This window comes from Psammomys obesus, unplaced genomic scaffold, assembly GCF_907164565.1.
Source record: "Psammomys obesus unplaced genomic scaffold, mPsaObe1.curated_primary_1811, whole genome shotgun sequence".
Classification (NCBI taxonomy): domain Eukaryota; kingdom Metazoa; phylum Chordata; class Mammalia; order Rodentia; family Muridae; genus Psammomys; species Psammomys obesus.
This window is the reverse complement of record NW_026596051.1, coordinates 47,107,052-47,127,230: the sequence shown is the minus strand read 5'-3', so window position 1 is coordinate 47,127,230 and position 20,179 is coordinate 47,107,052. Positions and strand designations below refer to the sequence as shown.

The window sequence follows — 20,179 nt, the reverse complement described above, 5'->3', positions numbered from 1 at the left end:
AGCATCTACATTGTATTTTTAAGGATCTAATAATCTAGAATTAGAGAGGGTACAAGCACCAAGGCACATTTAGAAATGTCTTTAGTGTAACATTGAGCTCTCCAACTTCTCATGAAATTAGAGAAATTGGGGGTTAATTAACAACAAATCATTCAAAGTGATCCACCATATTAAGTGTGGTTTGTGTTCTTGTTCAGGATAGGACCTAAGCTACCACACATGGCTTGATAAATATTTGACATAAAACTTAACTCATGTTTCCATCATTGTTGCTTTGTCACTTCCATTCTTCATCCTGCTCCTTGGCTTTTTTTTTTCCATTTTGTTTTTCAAGACAGGCTGGCCTCTAACTTAGTAGTGACCACCTCTGCCTCCCACATGCTAAGATTAAAGTAAGAGATTTGTTGTTGTTGAGGCAAGGCTTTGTTGTTTATAGGCATGGCTGATCTGGAACTCACTGTGTAGATCAGTCTGGCCTTAACCTTACAGAGATCTGCCTACCTCTTCCTCCTGAGTGCTATATTAAAGGTATGTACTACTATACCTGATCTTTTTAAAAGTTTTTATTACATTTATTTATTTAGTCAAGGGAGTGAATCACAGTTTACTGGTGAGGGTCAGAGGGCATCTGATGAAGTCAGTCATTTTTCCACCACGTGGGTCCTGGAGCTTGAACTCAACTTGTTAGGTTTGGCAGCTATTCTTTTTCTCCCAAGGTGTTTTGTCTGGCACTCAAGATAGATATATTCCCAAATAGAAACATTCTTTTATCTATTAAGCAATGTACTCAAATTTCCTAAACATAGCCCCTCAAAACCACTGACTATGGATTTATTCTAGATATCTTATTGTCCAATAAAACTTGGTCTTTTATAATCTAGCTTATTTTATTTTGGTGTGTTTCCAAGATTCTTTTTATTATATTATTGATCAAAATTTTATATATTTTTTTCCTGCTTAAAAATACTTACTTGCATATTCCACATTTTGTCTGTTAACTAACAGTTTGGATTGTTCCTACCTTATACAATTGTAATTAATGCTAATGTGTACTGAGCATAAGATTTCTGAGTCGTGTGATTATTATTGAACATTTTTGGATTCCACCAAACTGGTTACCATACCCTCTGTCCCCTTTTGACCTTTTTACCAATTAAGTGTGAAGGTTCCAGTTTCTCCACATCTTTATGAGAGAATAAATATAATAAAGTGGTATTTTATTATGGCTGTGGTTTTCTCTTTTTTTAAGGGTATTTAGAATCATTTCTATGTTCTTATTTGGTATTTTTGTGTCTTGGAGAGTGGTATGGTCAGGTCCTATAGTACTTTGATATTTTTGAGGTGTAAGTTTTGTTGGTTCCAAAATTATGTAGCCAAGTTGGGCTCAAACTCTCTATATATAACAGGCTGGCCTCCCTCCCAAATTTTGGGGTTAAAGGCATTCAACACTGTAACAACAGAGTTTATTTATGCATTCTGGATATTAAACACTGGGTATTTGCTAAATGCAAGGTAACAAAGATTTCTTACTGTGTTGTCTGCTGAAAGTTTATAGTTTTAGCTTCGTATTGTTTTCCTTTTTAGGTAATGTTTGTAGACGGTATGACAGTCTAGTGTCATTGTTAATTTGTTGGCACCCAGTTTTCTCAGCACCACTTGTTGAAAAACTGTTCTTTCCCCCAAACATAATATTTCTGCCCTTGTCAAAATGAATTGACCCATATAATAAAAGGGCTTTTTAATAAGAAGGGTTATTTTCCTCTTCTGTTCCATTGTTCTATATCTCTAGTCTTGTTTCATGGTGTTGGTTACTATAAGTCTATAGTATATTTTAAAATTAGAAAGTGACTTTTCCAAATTTGTTTTTTGGTTCTAAGGTTTTTTTTACCTATATATTTTCACACTGTGTATTACTCAGTATCAAAAACTAAATTTCATCAATTGTCTATAGTCAACAGGTGAGAAGAATGGAAAATTATGGTCTCCAGATGAGGAGGTTTCTCCTGAAGTACTAGCAAAGGTAAATTCAGATAGGTCTTTAATTACCTTTATGTTGAAAAAAAGGAATGCTTATGGGTATCCTGAGCCTTTTAATATAATAGTTAGCAAGCATTGTCTAGTGGGCTGCTTTATTGATTTATTAAGGGCTAAGTGTGTGTGTGCTCATGTATGCATGCGTGCACATGAAAGCATGTGTACGTATGAGTACAGGTTCTCTCAAGATCAAAGGTAGTCGGATCCCTCTAAAGCTAGAGTTACAGGTGGTTTTAACTTAGCCTATGTGGGTGGGAATAAACTTGGGTCCTAGGAAGATTAAGGTAGTGCTCAGAACTCCTGAGCCCTATCTCCAGCCTCAAGGTGCTTAATTTTAAAAGTCATTGTAAAAGAACACTTCTTAAAAAATTGTAGTTGCTATTGTTTGTTGATTTTTTTTTTGTTTGTTTGGAGGTTTGGAGGTTTGGAGGTTTGAATTGGTGCTGGGGATTTAACAATACATACTGGGTCAGTGCTTCACCACTGAGTATGCCCATGTCCTATGCTGAGTCAGAGTTCCACCACTGAGTACACCCCTATCCTATGTGGGTTAGTGTTCCAACATTGAGTATACCTTAGTCTGTGCTGGGTCACTGTTCCAACACTGAGCATACCCTTATCCTATGTGGGTCAGTGTTCTAATGAGTATAACACTATCCTATGCTGGGCCAGTGTTCCAAAACTGAATACACTTCTGCCCTTTATATATGAGCCAGTATTGGTTTTTTAGTCAAATATTTTTGTCTGATTTTTGTTACATTGTCAGTAAATATACAAAATAATACTTAGATCTTTAGCTGGCTCTTTATATATATTGGTAATAATCTTTCAGATAATTAATACTACAAATAATTATGTAAACTCCAACATTTTAGTCAAGATGTTTAAGATAAACCAAACTTGACTTATTCAAAGATTTTCTGATAATACAATAGTATGAAATCTTCTAAATAATCATTTTAATCAGCATAGTGGATGTTTTTAATTTTTTGAAGATTTTTTAATTTTTAGTCTACTTTTTATGGAGTTACATCATAATATATAATGGTTATATCAGGATAGTTAGCACATCATTTCTTTGTATTGAGAATGTCTATAGCCCTCTACTAGGTACATTAAAATGTCCAATTATCATTGTTAAACATAATTATTTGTGATTATATTTAAAGTTAATATTTCGGCTTGTCTGATGGCGGGTATCTTTAATCACAGCTTTCAGGAGGCACAGGCAGGTGGAGCTCTGAGTTTGGCCAGCCTGGTCTACATAGTGAGTTTCTGGAAAGCCAGGGCTTTGTAGAGAATCCTGAGTTTAAAAAAACAAGCAAACAAAACAAGAAATGAATAAATAGTTACTACATCTATACAAGTACATTGTTGTACCAATTAGCATCCACCTTCTCCCGCCTGCCTAATCGCTAGTAACCAGTTTTAAATATTTATTTTTAAATTATATTTTTAAAGTAATTTAAAAAGCTTAGATAAATAGTGTTAAAAACCTGGGGAGCCAGACTTGAATGAGTTATGAGCCAGAGTAAATGTGTCATTTGTCCTTTCTGTTGGTATAAAAGCATGTACAGCTGGGGAAAGTGCATAGTATAGATTGAACAGAGTAGTATCCTTATTGTTATTCTTCTTATCCCATTGCTTTGGGTAATAAGTATCCACTGATTATGGTAAGTAATGTCATTAATTTAGTTTAAAATAATCTTCCCTTTAATTGTTATGTTAAGTTGCTTTCTTTTTTAGCATGTTAATATTTTATAGGTACAGGCAATTAAACTTCTGGTAAGGTGGCTGTTGGGTATGAAAAACAACCAATCTAAATCTGCCAACTCAACTCTTCGGTTATTATCAGCAATGTTGGTTAGTGAGGGTGACCTGACAGAGCAGAAGAGGATCAGGTGAGCTTTCTTCTTTCTAATTTCTTTGTCCCCTATACTGGGTAAACGTGTCATAGAGTTCTTTCCCTGACTGATATTAAGTATTGTAATTGCACTGAAGCTTTGGATTGACCTCTCTTGAATGCATTGAAGAATGTATGTTTTTATCATTTCTGAAAAACTGTGAACTTCTGCTAATAAATTTTTAGTTATAATAAGCTCAGAGTTACTAAACATCCATATTTGGTGGATAATCGAACAATTGTTTGTGAAATTTGTACTTTGTAACATTATGAGAAGTGTAGGAAAGACAGGTAACCATATAGTATGATTGAACAAGTGGAATGACTTACAGTGGTGGCTCAAAAAAGGGAGAGTAAAAGCCTTCTGGTGATTTCAAGAAAAGTTTATATATGCAAAAAGAAAAAAATGGATAAATTCATTCCCACTCTTCAATGTAGTGAAATTACTGTCTCCTTTTTGTTCCTCATATGAAGAAATTGTGAATTCCCTTGTTTCTTTTAAATGCTTGCCATCAAGAGCACCAACACTGTGATAACTCATGATTTCTACTTAAATTTGTGTGAGAGGACACGTTTGTTTTTTTGTTTTTTTTTTTCTTTTATGCATTCAAATATTTACTGAACATTGTTAGATACTAGGTCCTGCTGTGTTACTTAAAGATAACATTAATTATTTCTTCTAAAAAATGTAAGACCTGCTTGAAAAACTATATAGGCAATTATAGTTCATTATACTTAACGCTTTAATAAATTGAAGCAATATACAAAAATAAATAAAACCCAACTTTTTTATGGTGAGTAAACTAACAGGAGTTTTATATCAACAGAATGAGTAGAGCTGGGTTGCCAATAGTGAAAACTTCATATCTGGGTTACCTTTATAGCGTACTGAAGTTCCTTGTATGAGATCTTACAACTTGGTGATACATACCCACAATCCACAATGTAATTGATAGCTGAATATTACCAGGTGACCTGGAAAAAAATGTTTAATTCTTTGTACTTCTAAACTAAGTCATCTATACTTACATGCTCTAGACCCAATTAATAATTTTTCCCTACCAAATTGAAAATTAAGGAATTTTTGCTCACTGGGAATTAAGAAAATGAGTTCTGTTCTTATTCTCATTATGAGTTGGTTGTTCCATCCTTGTAGGACTGTGAAACATTTTATATCTGCCCTTTTAATGAAATAATCACACAAAATATACATATAAACATATTCTAATCTCTATATCCTTTCCTGTATTTGGTTCATCCTTTATAATTGTTTCACTTCCATTTATGTGTGGAATTAATGTAGAATCTTAATTATATGTATAAATATATGTGATGTAGCAAGTGAATTTAAAATAATGATTGGTTTGTTTAAATCAAGTTTCACAATGAATATGTATTCTTTACATAAGGGATACAGATTGTAATGAAACTGGCTTTTCTTAGCACTCCAAGTAGTTTGATAGGTAAAATAAGAAGAATCACTTGGTTGGGTGAAAAGTTGGAAGTAGAGCATGGCTAGAAGCCACAGTAACTTGAGCCTTTTTCTCCTGGGTTGAGTTTATAAACACAAAGTAACTGCCTTTATTTGCACATTTAGTAACCTACTACCAATCTCACTCAAAAAAGCAATTAATAATGGTTATAGGAAATGTTTATTTCTTTTTGTTTATTTATAGTAAATCTGATATGTCTCGCTTGCGATTAGCTGCTGGTAGTGCCATAATGAAGCTTGCTCAGGAACCTTGTTACCATGAAATTATTACCCCAGAACAGTTTCAGCTCTGTGCGCTTGTTATTAATGTAAGTGGAAAACTTACTTCAAATTTTTGTCTTCAATTTGAATGCATGTACTTTTCTTTGAATACAGATGCATTTGCTGTATGGATATATACACAGAAGAGATTGTTATGTCCATTGCTTCAATATAACCAATCATTTTAATTTTTTAACAAAGACAAAATACTTTTAAAGTGCTTGTGTGTGTGTATGTGTATGTGTGTGTGTGTAAATGTTTACCCATCTTGTGTATCTTTGTTTTTCTACTGATATAGGATGAGTGCTACCAAGTCAGGCAGATATTTGCTCAGAAGCTTCATAAAGCACTTGTGAAATTACTGCTCCCGTTGGAGTATATGGCAATCTTTGCTTTGTGTGCCAAAGACCCTGTGAAAGAAAGAAGAGCACATGCACGCCAGTGTTTACTAAAGAACATCAGCATACGAAGGGAATACATTAAACAGAACCCTATAGCTACTGGTATGTATGTCAGAGAAGGGAACCATGTTTTCACCATAGTTTGTACTAAAAGTGTTAATTTTATAGAGTGCTATCATTATAGTTGCAGTATGTGTAGAAACTGAAATCTTGTATTGAAGTCATATTTATTTAGCTTAATTCTTATGCAATCATCAATGTGGTTTAATTTGCACACATTGCTCAGATGTTAGAGTTTATACTTTTTTCTAACTTTTCCAGTCATCTGCTGTATAATTTGTTTGTCCTTTGGATTTGATTTCTTTTAGGATAGAAGTAAAAGCATTACAGTGTCATCTGAACACATGTTCCCTTCTGTTTGTAAATAACTGAGAGGAAAATAGAAGCAAATGATTAGAACTCAAACGCAGATGGCATTTATAAAAGCTATTCTTGCTAACCATGATGTTTTCATTTTAGAGAAATTATTATCATTGCTGCCTGAGTATGTGGTTCCATACATGATTCACCTGCTGGCCCATGATCCTGATTTTACAAGATCACAAGATGTTGATCAACTTCGTGATATTAAAGAGTAAGTCGTGTATCAGGAGTTCTACAAATTGTGTTCATAATTTTTTTTTAGTTATTATTCTCATTGGAATTTTTATTATAATTCTGAATTTTCCTAATTTACTATTGTTGTAAGTTTAAAAAAATTTTTTCAGGACTATTCCCACTTAACCATCCCTTTCCTACCCTTTTATTTGATTTCTATTTCTAGATACTTAACTTTCTGTCTTGAAATAGATTAATAATTTATTTGGGTTTTATATTATGTTATTTGCTTTATATTACAATGGTCTTCAGTTTGGTAACTTATAAGTGTATGTGATGAAAATATCTCCTCATGGCCTAGGAATTTTTTAACTTATTTCTATAACATTTTTCTTGGATTGTGGTAGTTCCTAACAGCATGTGTCCACACACACATGTCCATGCATACACACATAGACCCACAACTTTCCTTAAAAGTATCTTAGGACTGTGGTTATGGCTCAGTTGGTAGAATATATTGCCTAGTATGCATGAAGCTTTGATAGAGCCCATCCCCACATAAACCAAGCATGGTAGCATAGACCTGTGATCCTACCACTTGAAAGTAGAGACAGAAGGGTCAGAAGTTCCAGGAAGTCTTCACTTCCTTAGCAGATTCAAGCTAGGCTGGATGACTTGAGACCCTAACTCAAAAATCTAAGGGGGTAGAACAAGTAATCTTTTTACATTCACGATAAAAAACATAATTATCTCCAAAAAGAGGCAATAAATTTGAAAGAGAACAAGGAGTACTAAGTACTTAGGAGGAGTTGAAGAGAGGATAATCTTAAAAAGAATGAAATTTGCTGGCAAATGGTGGAAACTAGAAAAGATCATCTTGAGTGAGGTATCTCAGAAGCAGAAAGAAACACATGGTATATACTCACTTCACTTATAAGTGGATATTAGAAATATAATATAGGATAAACATACTAAAATCTGTACACCTAAAGAAGCTAAGCAAGAAGGAGGACCCTTGGTAAGATGATCAGTCCTCACTCAGAAAGACAAATGGGGAGGACATAGTAAGGAGGAGAAAACAGGGAACAGGACAGGAGCCTACCACAGAGGTCCTCTGAAAGACTCTACCCAGCAAGGTATCAAAGCAGAGGCTGAAACTCATAGCCAAACTTTGGGCAAAGTGCAGGGAATCTTATGAAAGAAAGGGGAGATGAAAGCCATGGAGGGGATAGGAGCTCCACAAGGAGAGCAACAGAACCAAAAAATTTGGGCAAAGGGGTCTTTTCTGAGACTGATACTCCAAACAAGGACCATGCATCAAGATAACCTAGAACCCCTGCACAGATGTAGCCCATGGCAGCTCAGTATCCAAGTGGGTTCCCTAGAAAATGGGAATAGGGACTGTCTCTGACATAAACTTAGTAGCTGGTTCTTTGATCACCTCCCCCTGGGGGAGGAGCAGCCTTACCAGGCCACCAAGAAAGACAGTGCAGCCAATCCTGATGAGACCTGATAGGCTAGAGACAGATGGAAGGGGAGGAGGACCTCCCTTATCAATGGATTTGGGGAGGGGCATGGAAGAGAGGATGGGATTGGGAGGGGATGAGGGAGGAGGCATAGCTGGGATACAAAGTGAATAAACTGTAATCAATAAAAAATAAATTAACTAAAAATGTGTTCCTTATTCAACTTTTCATTTCTAAGTAGATATAAATAAAAACTCAAATTTAAAAACAAAAGAAAAAAAACCTCAAGAACTTTGTGCCTTATATGAAGTGCTCTGAGGCAAGTCTATACATAATTGCAAAACACTTGATTGAAGTATTATTTATAAAATACAGTTTCATATATTATAGGATGAATGGATTAAAGGAGGCTGAGAATTGTACATATGGAACTCTAAGATACTTTGAAGCAATACATACTTGATTGGCGTGCATGCATGTGTGTTTACTTATTTTTGTATGTTTGAGTGTTTTGCCTACCTGTATATTTGTTTACCATGTGTGTTCCTAGTGCTTGTGGATGTTAAAAGAGGGTCCTGGGTTCCCTGGAACTACATGGTTGTGAGCTGATGTGGAAGCTGGGAATGGAACCTGGATCCTTAGGAAGAACAGCCATTGCTCGTAACCACTGGGCCATTTCTCCAAACCTGCATTGCTGTTTTTGTTTTGCATTCTTAAATTAGTACCATTTGTTTGCATTTAAAATATTACAGTTTTCTATACCAAATCAGTAAGTTTTATTGCAAAAATGAACTCAACATTTCGCTGTCTCATCACTTTGGCTACTTAAATGGTATCAAACTTTTAGAAATTAGAAGAGTTGCTTTATACTGTTCGGTGTTCCCTTTATATTGTTCGGTGTTCCCTTTAAACACTAACCTGTTACTTGTGAACACTGCTGCAGTGACAGTGCTTCTAGATGTGAAATACTGGAAATGAAGCCTATGTGAAAAGAAAAGAAAAAATAGCTTTGGCGGGTTGTAGCTACAGGCCTATGATGCGAGCAGCTTCTTGAGACTGAAACAGGAAGATCACAAGTTCAAGGCATATCTGGACCCTTTTGTTTCTCAAATGAAAAAAAAAATTCAAAAAGAATAGAGGGAGTTGAGGGGGGTAGCATAGCTCAGTAACAGAACGCTTGACCAATGCGCGTGAGGCCCTTGATTCAACTTCTAATACTAAAAAACAAAAATGGTTAGGGCTTTATTAGATGTCTCTCTCTCTCTCTCTCTCTCTCACACACACACACACACACACACACACACACACACACACACACACGGTTTCTCTGTGTACCTGTGGCTATCCTGGACTCACTTTGTACTCCAGGTGGCCTTGAACTCACAGAATTCCACCTGCCTCTGCCTCCCGTGTGCTGGGATTAAAGATGTGTGCCACTACTGACCAGTTGCAAGTATGGTTTTATAAGGGACCACTTTGCTACATGGCTGGTTATCACACATAACATTCTCATAATACATGAAAGTTGACACATCTCATCACAAGTTACATACCAGTAACAGACCTTCTGCATAGCTTGCACAGTGCCAGTGGTATGCAGTATGTTGATATGTTCTTCTCCACTGTGGTTTGAAACACATCACAGTCTAAATGTTTACTGAGAACCTCTATTTTCTTTATGTACCTTGTGAAACTGTCAGACAATCTCAGAGTAAGCTGTTTTATTTTAAATGTTTTTGTAACTTAATTTTTCTTTTGAGCCAGACATGGTGCTTATACTTATAATCCCAACACTCAGCAGTCATAAAATAGAGAGAGAGAAGATGTGTTCAAAGCTATCTAAGCTACATAGTGAGTTGGAGGCAAGCTTGGGTTGCAGGAAATCCTGTCTCAAAAAAAATCCACTTGAATTGGTAACATTAGTAAAATTATATACTATTTTTTTCTACTGACAAACTTTTAAGTAACTGCTTAATCTATTAAGCAAAATATAAAAATTTATTCTCTTTAATATATTTTCCACATAGGTGCCTGTGGTTTATGCTTGAAGTGTTAATGACCAAGAATGAAAACAACAGCCATGCATTTATGAAAAAGATGGCAGAGAACATCAAGCTGACCAGAGATGCCCAATCTCCAGATGAATCCAAAACAAATGAGGTAAGATGAGTGCTAGGTGATGGTTGTTACAGGAGTTTACACCAACTGACTCTTCTTTTTCTTGATAATTAGTTTATTAAAATATATTTATAGTTGCTTCAAATTATTTCAGTGTGTATGAGTGGTTTACATGTATGAATGTGTACCAGTGTGCCTGGTGCCCATGGAGATCAGAAGAAAGACCAGGTCCCCTGGAACTGGAGTTAGGGTTGGTTGTGAGTTATCATGTAGTTGTTGGTAACCAAACTCATGTTATTTATGGGAGCAACGAATGCTGTTAATTCCTGAACCTTCTCTCCAGCCCAGATTTGGACTTTATTTTTAATGCCTATAATCACAAAATTTGTTTTGTTTTGTTTTGGTTTTTTGGGGGGAAACTTCTAACTATCTAAAAAGATATTAATGCTTAGACTGGAAAAATACAAACTGATAAAACCTACAGCAGTCTTGTAGAAGAAACCTCCTTCTAGAGAGAGAAAACGGATACACTCTGGTTCGACGTCTTTATAGGGAGTCTAAAGAATACTGAGCAGAAACTTGTTCAAGGAACAAGTGGCCACATGTTTTTTTCAACTTGAATTTATACATCTGATAGAACTGTACTTATTATGCAACTGTGGAAGATATCTAATTGTTCTGTTTTTTGTTATGTTTTGTTTTTTCTTACTCTCTAGAAACTTTATACAGTTTGTGACGTGGCTCTGTGTGTTATCAATAGTAAGAGTGCTTTGTGCAATGCAGACTCACCAAAGGACCCAGTCCTCCCAATGAAATTCTTTACACAGCCTGAAAAGGTAATTTTCCTCACTTTGTTTTTCTAGCACACTAATGGATATAAATTTCAATCATCAAATTCAGTGGCAAATATTAGATAGTTAAGGTCAGGGTTTAAAAAAAAGCTTCTAAACTTATTGATGAATGAAAGATTGTCATTCTTTTCTAGGTAGGCTCTCTGTTATTGCTCTGATGTTCATTCTGGGCACAAGAAGAAACTTTAAATTATTTTTTTATTAAAATACTAGGTGTGTGTGTGTTCTGGGAATTACACCTAGGACCTTGTCCATGCTAGGCAAGAAGCTCTGCAGTAAACTCTGTTCCCAGCTGAAGAGATTTGTACAGACTGAACAGTGTTGTCAGGCAAGATGTGCACTGTTGGAATGACAGCACACAGAAGTCTGAGGCAGGACAAGTACATCTAAATATAAAATAAAGTGTTAATGAGCAACTTGAGTCAATACTCTTTTTCTTCCACTGTGCGGGTTTTAGGACTCAGACTCAGATTGAAGACCTCTAACAAGCAACCTCACCCACTGAGCCATCTTGCCTGCCAGCTTTTCTGTTTTTAAATGCCACTTTCTCTCTTCTCTCTTCTTATATAATGCTTTTACTCTGGTAATGTCAAATATTAGAACACCAAGTTCTTGTAAGTATGTTGAGGTTGTAATATTTCTTGATAAGCAAAGTAAGAAAATTTTGGTATCTGGAATTTTTAGAATTTATTTTAGCTACCTTTAAGGCTTTTTTTTTTTTTTTTTTTTTTAAGAAATGGCACAGCTGAGGTGGGCATGGTAGCAAACACTTATAGTCCTAACTTACACTAAGGAACTGAGGCTAAATAAATAGCACAAGACCCTTGGTGTGCAGGGAACCAAGCACAGAAATATGCATTTAAGCCCTGTGTGAAGATCTATCATACAACTATGTGCGGGTACATTTTCTAAAAGAAAAATGTATTTTTAAATTACACCGTGTTGTATAAGGCCATTTTCATGCAAGTGTGCAGTGTGCGTTAAATGTGTTTTTAAATAGAATCAGAGAGTTCTCTGCACCCCTACCGCCCACCTGTTTTTATTCCTGGATTAGGTCTTGCTAATTGCCCAAGCTCTCGTACTCCTGATGGCAAGTGAGCATCCTGCTTCGGCCTCTGTATTGCTACAGATATTTGTTGATTTAGTGACACTATTGTACTTAATTTTTTAATTACAGAATATTTAATAAAGAGAATCATCACGGTCATAGTGGCACACAACTTTAATCCCAGCACTGGGAGTCAGGTAGTCTTCTTGTGAGTCCACCACTAGCCTCGTCTACATGCCTAGCTCCAGGTCCACCAGGTTCTTTTTCTCCACCCCCAAAAAACTTAGATACAGACATAATTCAGGAAAATATCAGTGTTGACAGTTGAATTAACTTATTAACTAATTAGTATCACTACTGTTACATTTATAGTATCATGGTGAGGTTTTTTTTATTGTTTATTATTATTAGTTACATTTTATTAACTCTGTATCCCAGCTGTATCTCGCTCCCTTATTCCCTCCCAATCCCACCCTCCCTCCATCCCTCAGCTTCTCCCTGCCCCTTTCCAAGTCCACGGATTGGGGAGGACCTCCTCCCCTTTCGTCTGGCCCTGTTTTATCAGGTATCTTCAGGGCTGGCTGCAAAATCCTCCTCTGTGGCCTAGCAGGACTGCTCCTCCCTTGGGGGGTGGGGAGGTCAAAGAGCCTGCCATTGAGTTCCTGTCAGAGATAGTCCCTGTTCCCCTTACTATGGGAAACCAATTGGTTATTGAGCTACATGGTGAGTTTTTATACATGATTTGAACACAGGTCTTACAGTTATATAAAGTAAATAACCTGCTTTTTACACAAGGTCATTATAGTGCAGGCTAGCCTCATACTTGAGATCCTCTTTCTTCCACCTCCCAGTACTGGAAATATAACCATGTATGACTCTACCCAGATCAAAATATTTTTAGTTAAGATGCCAGGTACTCTTTTTTCCAATATAATTGAAGAGTATGGAGTTCTTTAATGAATATAAGTGCCTAGGATACGCCTGGTGTGGTGTAGCAAGAGGATCAGAGACCCAATGGCTACTCTTACATGAGACTGTCTTAAAAATAAAAATTTAAGATGCCAACAAATAAGTATTGTCTACTTTACCAGCATAATACTTTGAACAGTATGGAAAAACTAGGAATGAAGTTTAACTTGCTGAAGTAATTTTCACAGTCACTCCATACACACGGTACACTTAATGCAAATGCAAGCAAAACACTCATACATATGAAAACAAAATATTTGTTGCTGGCTTTGGTATCCCACACCTTTATTCTCATTACTCTGAAGGCTGGGGCAGCAGGATCTCAATGAATTTGAGGCCAGCCTTGGCTACAAAGTCAGTTCTAGGACAGCCAGGGCAATGTAAAAAGACCCTGTCTCAAAACGAGCAAACTAAAAAATTAAGATGCTGAAAGATTGTCATGGAAAGTTCTTGTCTACTATGTGCAGTTCTCTGGTGCAGAAGTGGGAAAATACACCTTCTGCATTAGCCCAAGTCACATACAATAAGTACGTATTAACACAATTATAGTTGCTGTTTCGAGGTAGAGCCTGGAAATGTTATTTAGATGTTAATAGTGTTCCATTACTAAGCAACAATAGTGTTGTTCTTTTTGTTTTTGTTTTTAATAGGACTTCTGTAATGACAAAAGCTATATTTCAGAAGAGACAAGAGTACTTCTATTAACAGGAAAGGTATTAAACTTTTCGCTTCAGATTTTTGTTTAATTTGTATTATTTCTGCTATAAGCCTCCAGATTTATAGGGAAGACTTATGAGTTTGTATAGCATCTGAGTTCTCAGATATTTTTCTGCAATTAACCACTGTTCAGAATCATTGCCACATATTTCTAGCAGTGATGAAAAGCTCCAATTTATAAAAAAAAATCAGAGCATATTTTCCTAAGTAATAGAACAATAGATAATAAAGGCAAATAATTCAAAGCACTAATGTGATAGGTAAATTATATTTCATAAAAATAAGGTGATGTAGATTATGCTACTTCAAAGCTAAATGCATCATTACTTCCCATGTATTTTAGAGGTAGTGTTGTTGTAAGAAATGAGATTTAAAAAAGCACATAATACATACTGCCTCATTATTAACTGAAGGTAATTCATACGCTTTTGCTTTTATTAAAAGAGCCAAACAAGTTTTTAGAATTATCTTTTCTATTAACATTCCAAGAGAATGGCAACCCTTGCCTTAACAGCTAAAGCATACATTATAGCTGTTTTTAAATTTTTATGTATTCCTTTCCCTACAGTGTGAACTAACATGTGTGTTGTTTTTTTGCAGCCAAAGCCTACTGGAGTACTAGGTACAGTAAACAAGCCTTTATCAGCTACAGGAAGAAAGCCTTATGTTAGAAGCACCGGCACCGAGACTGGAAGCAGTATTAACGCCAATTCAGAGCTGAGTCCTTCGGCCGGCAGTCGTTCAAGGCAATTTATTTTCTCTGAATACATTTTGTTCTCTGGCTCACTGCTTGGCTTACATTTTAACTTACTTCCAAGGCATTGAATCATACAATGGGCTTCTGTAGAAGTGGCATAAAATAATACTCATGTGTTTTAGGAATTTTTTTTTTTTTTTTTTTTAAATAATTAGACAGGGTCTCACCATGTACTTTCTAGTCTGGAATTTGATAGGTAGGCTAGGTTGGCCTCAGACTTACCTGCCTCTGCATCTGCTTTCCAGATGCTGGGATTAAAGGTGTGTATCCCCACATCTGGCTTAAAGAGTGCTTTTTGACACAGTGTCTTCTTGTTAGATAGTCAGGCTGTGTGCTATAAACTTGTAGCAAACCTCTTGTCTCAGCCTCTGGAGTACTGGAATTACAAACCAAAATACTACATAACATAGTACACCCCAAAAATATAAAGTAAATTTTAGAACAGCTATGGTTTAAACAAATAGGGACTTAATACCTCCCAGGCAAGTGGATTCATAGCCAATATAGTCAATGAATAAATAAGATTGACTATTTTCACTTTGGGTTCTCCTTTCCCGAGAAGAAAATGCTTAGAGCCGTTTCTTGAGGTTTTTTTTTTTTTTTTTTTTTGTTTTGTTTTTGTTTTTTATTGTCAGCTGGTTTTAGGCAGTGATTTAGTTCTTACACTGTTAATATTGAATAGAAATGTGTAATAAAGTAGATGAAATGAAAAGACCTTGATTTTATTTTTGTTTGTTTATTTGTTTGTTTATTTGTCTGTTTTTCCACTAGGGAACAGAGTTCAGAGGCATCCGAAACTGGAGTTAGTGAAAATGAGGAAAATCCTGTGAGAATAATTTCTGTCACACCTGTAAAGAATATTGATACTGTAAAGAATAAGGTAATTGTTATTCATTTGTTTGTAGTGCCTGGGGATTGAGGCTGGCACTAGAAAGATGGCTGAGCAATTAAGTACCAGCTGATCTTTTAGAGGCTACAAGTTCAGTTTTCTACATGACAGAGGGTAACATTCAAGAATCATTTCTCAACTTCTACCTTGTTAAGGCAAAGTCTCTTTTTATTTGTGCTGCTCAGCTTACTCCAGGCTGGCTGGCCTCTGAGCTCTATCCTGTTCACCTATCTCCATGTCCCAATCCACTGTTACAAATGCTTGCCATTAAATATGGCTTGTCATGCATATTTTCTGGGGACTGGGCCCATTCCCAGCAAGCACATTTATGTGCTGAGTTATCTCCCTAGTCTTCCTCTGTGGAGAAGGTGGACTTATTTATTGAGTATATGTGTGTGGTAGTGACTGTGGAAGCCAGGAAATGGAGATAAATTCATAGGGGCTTGAATTTAAAGTTGTGAGCTGTCATGTGGGTTCTGGGAATGAAGTTGAGTCCTGTGCAAGAACAGTAATTCCTACCTCCCAGCTTTCTTTCTTGTTTAAAGACTTAATCTTGTTTTATGTGTATGGCTATTTTGCTTTGTATATGTCAGTGTGCCAAGTGCCCACAGAGGTCAGAAGAGGGTATTGTATTCTCTGGAACTGGAATTTCAGGTGGTTGTAAGCTACAGTGTGGGTTCTAGGTCTGAACACAGTTCATCTGCAAGAGTAATAAGTGCTCTTAAGCACTAAGCAAACACGTCGAGCCCCCTCCCATTTTCTTACCAGTTTTTGAGCAGACATGTCAGATCTGGCTTTAATTCTGGCTCTGCCACTCACTAGTTTAATGAAATTATTAGTTCATGTAAGTAAGAATGTCTTAAAACAGAATCTAGACAGAAAACATCTCACTGCCAAAATTCTTGCAATGTAGAAACCAATACATTTGCTTATTATGGTATCCTGTACACAATTTAGGTTGGGCATAAAGAAACTTAATGTACATATACTGCTACAGACATTGAGTTGCATATGCTTAGAATAATTAGATGTAGTGCATTCATGGGCTTGTAGTCACTGTCCTCTACCTATACCTGTGCTACAACCCTAGGCAAGTTGAACATGTAAATTCTAATTTCTGAAAGGTCAAAACTTTACTCTGGTTGAATTGAAATAGCAGACTGAACCCTTCATTCAACTTTTTACACTTCGAAAGAATGTTCTTAAGATTGATATGACAGGGTTGAATTTTCAAAAAAATGTAACAGCTTCAGTTAGGTTTTTTTTGAAGGGGTAGGGGGGTGGTTTTTTGTTTTGTTTGTTTTCTTTTCTTGAGACAGGGTTTCTCTGTGTAGCCTTGTCTCTCCTGGGCTCACTTTGTAGACCAGACTGGCCTTGAACCCCCAGAGATCCGCCTGCCTCTTTCTCTGAGTGTTTGGATTACAGTGTGCCACCTCCCCTGGCTTCAATCAGGTATTTTTAAATTGATACTGTAAATCTCAGGTTTTCCTCAGGTTTGACCTTCATACCTCTAGGCTTACTATATTTCTGTAATTAGAGATGTAAAGGGAGTATTTCTTGCTAACCAGTTTTTCCAGGAAATTTGATATATAAAGTGTGTATTTGTTACTGTTTTGTTATTTGTTTTGGTGAAGGTTTTTTTTGTTTGTTTTGTTTTGTTTTGTTTTTCTTTTTGAGACAGGGTCTTAATCCATAGTCCCAACTGCCCTGGTACTTATTATTTAAACCCTTGAAATCAAGGCCATCTTCTCGCTTCACTCTCTCAAATGCTAGGATTATAGGTATGTGCCACCACACCCAACTCAGATATGTATATTTATAAATCAGTGTATTTGCTATTTTTATTTGTTCTGTTGGGTGCACTGTAATATAAAGAATGAATACAGGATGTATTCAAAGAACCAAGTTGCATGGATTCAGATGAGGGACCTTATCAGAACTGCCTCCCTCCACATTTAGCTTTTTACTTGCTTTTCCTTACACTTGCATATATATATGTACATAATTCTCATAAGTGAGTGTGACCTTATGGGCAATTTGCTTTATAGCTCAGGTTGACTTCAAACTTGAAATCTTTGTGCATCAGCCTCCCTAATGTTAGGTTCACACACATGCACCTACATTTTGGTTGGTTTGGGGCTTATCTCAGTAATAGAGGGCTTGGCCCTGGACAAGGCCCTGAGCCAGTCAACAAACAGTGGCTGTGTGACTGACACATTGTTTCTTCAAAATGACCTGGCAGATTTATCCTGTTCTAATCTGTTAGGCGTTGCTGGGTTGCAGTTCATGTGTACTACTTTAGGCCAGCACTTTGGATTACCGATACTTTCAAAAGAAGACTTGAAATAAAGCATAGGGTGTAACAGTGATTTCTGGATGTTGCCATAAGCATGAAGACTTCTAATATGTCCCCATTCATTCTGGAATTATTTTTCTGGGAACAATGAAAATTGTAGAAAAGTTTGGGTTTGTGGGGGTTTTTTGGCTTTTTTTTTTTTGGCATAGTCATTTTCTTCTATTTGGTGTTTTGTTTGTTGGTTGTTGATTTTATTTGTTTGTTGGTTCATTTGTTTTGCTTTATGTATGTAATTCAGGCTTATCTGGTACTTGTTTTGTAACCAACCAGTACTGACCTCAAACTAACAATCATTCCCTACCCCAACCTCTCACATACAGGGATTATAGTGTGTGTCAAGCCAAGCTTCTCTTTTCTTTTAATTGATTAGAATTATAACAATTAAAATCATAATTTGCTTCTTTAGTACCATCTATGAGAAGGCCAATTTCTTTCTGCCTATCATTGCTTCTTCCAAAGCCCATTAAACCTGATGAAATGGGATCTTATTACTTGTAACATTTTACATGAATTAATGTTTTGGGGGTTTTTTTTAATAGCAAAAGTGGGCTAATGATTGATTTCACATTAAAGGGGAAAAAAACTTCAGTGAATGGGGTCAGAAACTAAGGAAATTAGAACAAAAATTATTACCCAGAGGCAACATAATAAAGCTACGTTGAATTATAAAAATGTCCCTTCCATAAAAAGTGATACATTTACAGAATGCTCGTAGTAAAAAAGGAACTATCAGATATGATGGGATAACCAAGTAGATTTTCTTTAAGGTGTGTATGTGTGTGTGTGTGGCTGCCAGAGGAGGAGAGAAGAAAGGATGTGGGCTTTCATGGAGTTGGAGCTTTTTTGTGTGTTTGTAACCTTCTCAGTCAAATTAGTGCTGCTCTTTGGAATCTTCCCACATCTTGTTCACTTGATCATGTGCAGTAACTCAGAATTGCAGTGAGTTCAAGAGTTGAAAGCACTTCTCCCCACCCTTCAGTACATACATTATTTCTCCCTCCTCTTCTGTGATGGAGCCCTTAACCTTGGTGGTAGGCTCCAGGCACAGTCCTTGTCTTCTGGGAGCAGTCAGAAACCCTGGCATTCTAACTTCTTCAAAATGCTTTCAAGGGGTCTGTGGACATGGTTCCATTCATAAAGATGTTTGCCATTTAGCCTGATAATCTGAGTTCAATCCCTAGGTCCCACATGGTCAGTGACAGAATTGACTCCTGTAAGTGGTTCTCTGACCTGAGACAAGTGCCATAGGATTGAAGTCTGCACACACAACAGACAAGTAAAATGTAGTAACATGTTTAAAGTGCTTTCTAGGAGCTAGAAAGATGAATCAGTGGTAAAAAGCATTTGCTGCACAACAAAAAACCTGAGCAATACCCAGGCGCTCATATAGGTGTGGTTGCATGTACATCTGTAACCCCAGCCAGGGGGTCAAGGGGAAAGACAGTAGGACTACTGGGATTTGCTACCTACCAACTGATCAGAAAATCACAGGCTCCAGGTCCAGGAAGAGACCTGGAATAAGGTTGAGAATTGAAGAGGATACCTATTACACTTAAGGCTCTACACACACACAAATAAGGCTCTACACATACAAACACAAAATTATATCAGTTTGTTTTAATTCATAATCTTTTTCTAGTATGCTCAGACATTTAAGGAATTTATGTGTACAAATTTGTTTTTATACTCTTTTAGGAAATTAATTCTGATCAGCCTACCCAAGGCAACATCAGCAGTGACCGAGGAAAGAAAAGAATTGTAACGGCAGCTGGTGCTGAGAATATCCAGCAAAAAACAGATGAAAAAGTAGATGAGTCAGGACCTCCTGCCCCTTCCAAACCCAGGAGAGGACGTCGCCCCAAATCTGAATCTCAGGGCAATGCAACCAAAAATGATGATCTAAATAAACCCATTAGCAAGGGAAGGAAGAGAGCTGCAGGCAGCCAGGAGAGTCCTGGGGGTCTGGAAGCAGGTAATGCCAAAGCACCCAAGCTACAAGATGGAGCCAAAAAGGCAGCACCAGCAGAGAGACAGATTGACTTACAAAGGTAATGTACCCCATTCATCCCCACCTTGTACAGTGTTGGTAATACCAAAGTATTCAAAGTGGGATAGATTCTTGCTCTGAAAGAGCATTCTTCCCCAGGTTACCCATTTCATAGGACATAGAAAACATTTTCACTATGTGTATTGGCAAAATAAATGTATAAAACTTGACTGAGTATGATGGTGCACACCTGTAATCCTAGCCCTTGGACTCAGAAGGGGCTCATCAGTTTGAAACCAATGTGGGCATGACCTTGTCTCAAAAAAACAGAAG

General features: G+C 36.6%; 1 protein-coding gene across 1 annotated transcript in view; it reads left to right on the top strand.

Moving 5' to 3' along the window:
* Pds5a (PDS5 cohesin associated factor A) overlaps positions 1-19,911 on the top strand; it is a 90,971-nt gene extending 71,060 nt beyond the window's left edge. The window contains exons 22-32 of the mRNA XM_055623911.1: positions 1,952-2,020; positions 3,799-3,935; positions 5,614-5,737; positions 5,989-6,193; positions 6,611-6,725; positions 10,182-10,314; positions 10,989-11,108; positions 13,791-13,853; positions 14,458-14,603; positions 15,386-15,494; positions 19,555-19,911. Of these exons, the coding sequence (XP_055479886.1) occupies positions 1,952-2,020; positions 3,799-3,935; positions 5,614-5,737; positions 5,989-6,193; positions 6,611-6,725; positions 10,182-10,314; positions 10,989-11,108; positions 13,791-13,853; positions 14,458-14,603; positions 15,386-15,494; positions 19,555-19,911 (1,578 nt within the window). The remainder of the gene's footprint in view (positions 1-1,951; positions 2,021-3,798; positions 3,936-5,613; positions 5,738-5,988; positions 6,194-6,610; positions 6,726-10,181; positions 10,315-10,988; positions 11,109-13,790; positions 13,854-14,457; positions 14,604-15,385; positions 15,495-19,554) is intronic.
* Positions 19,912-20,179: the final 268 nt, after the last annotated feature.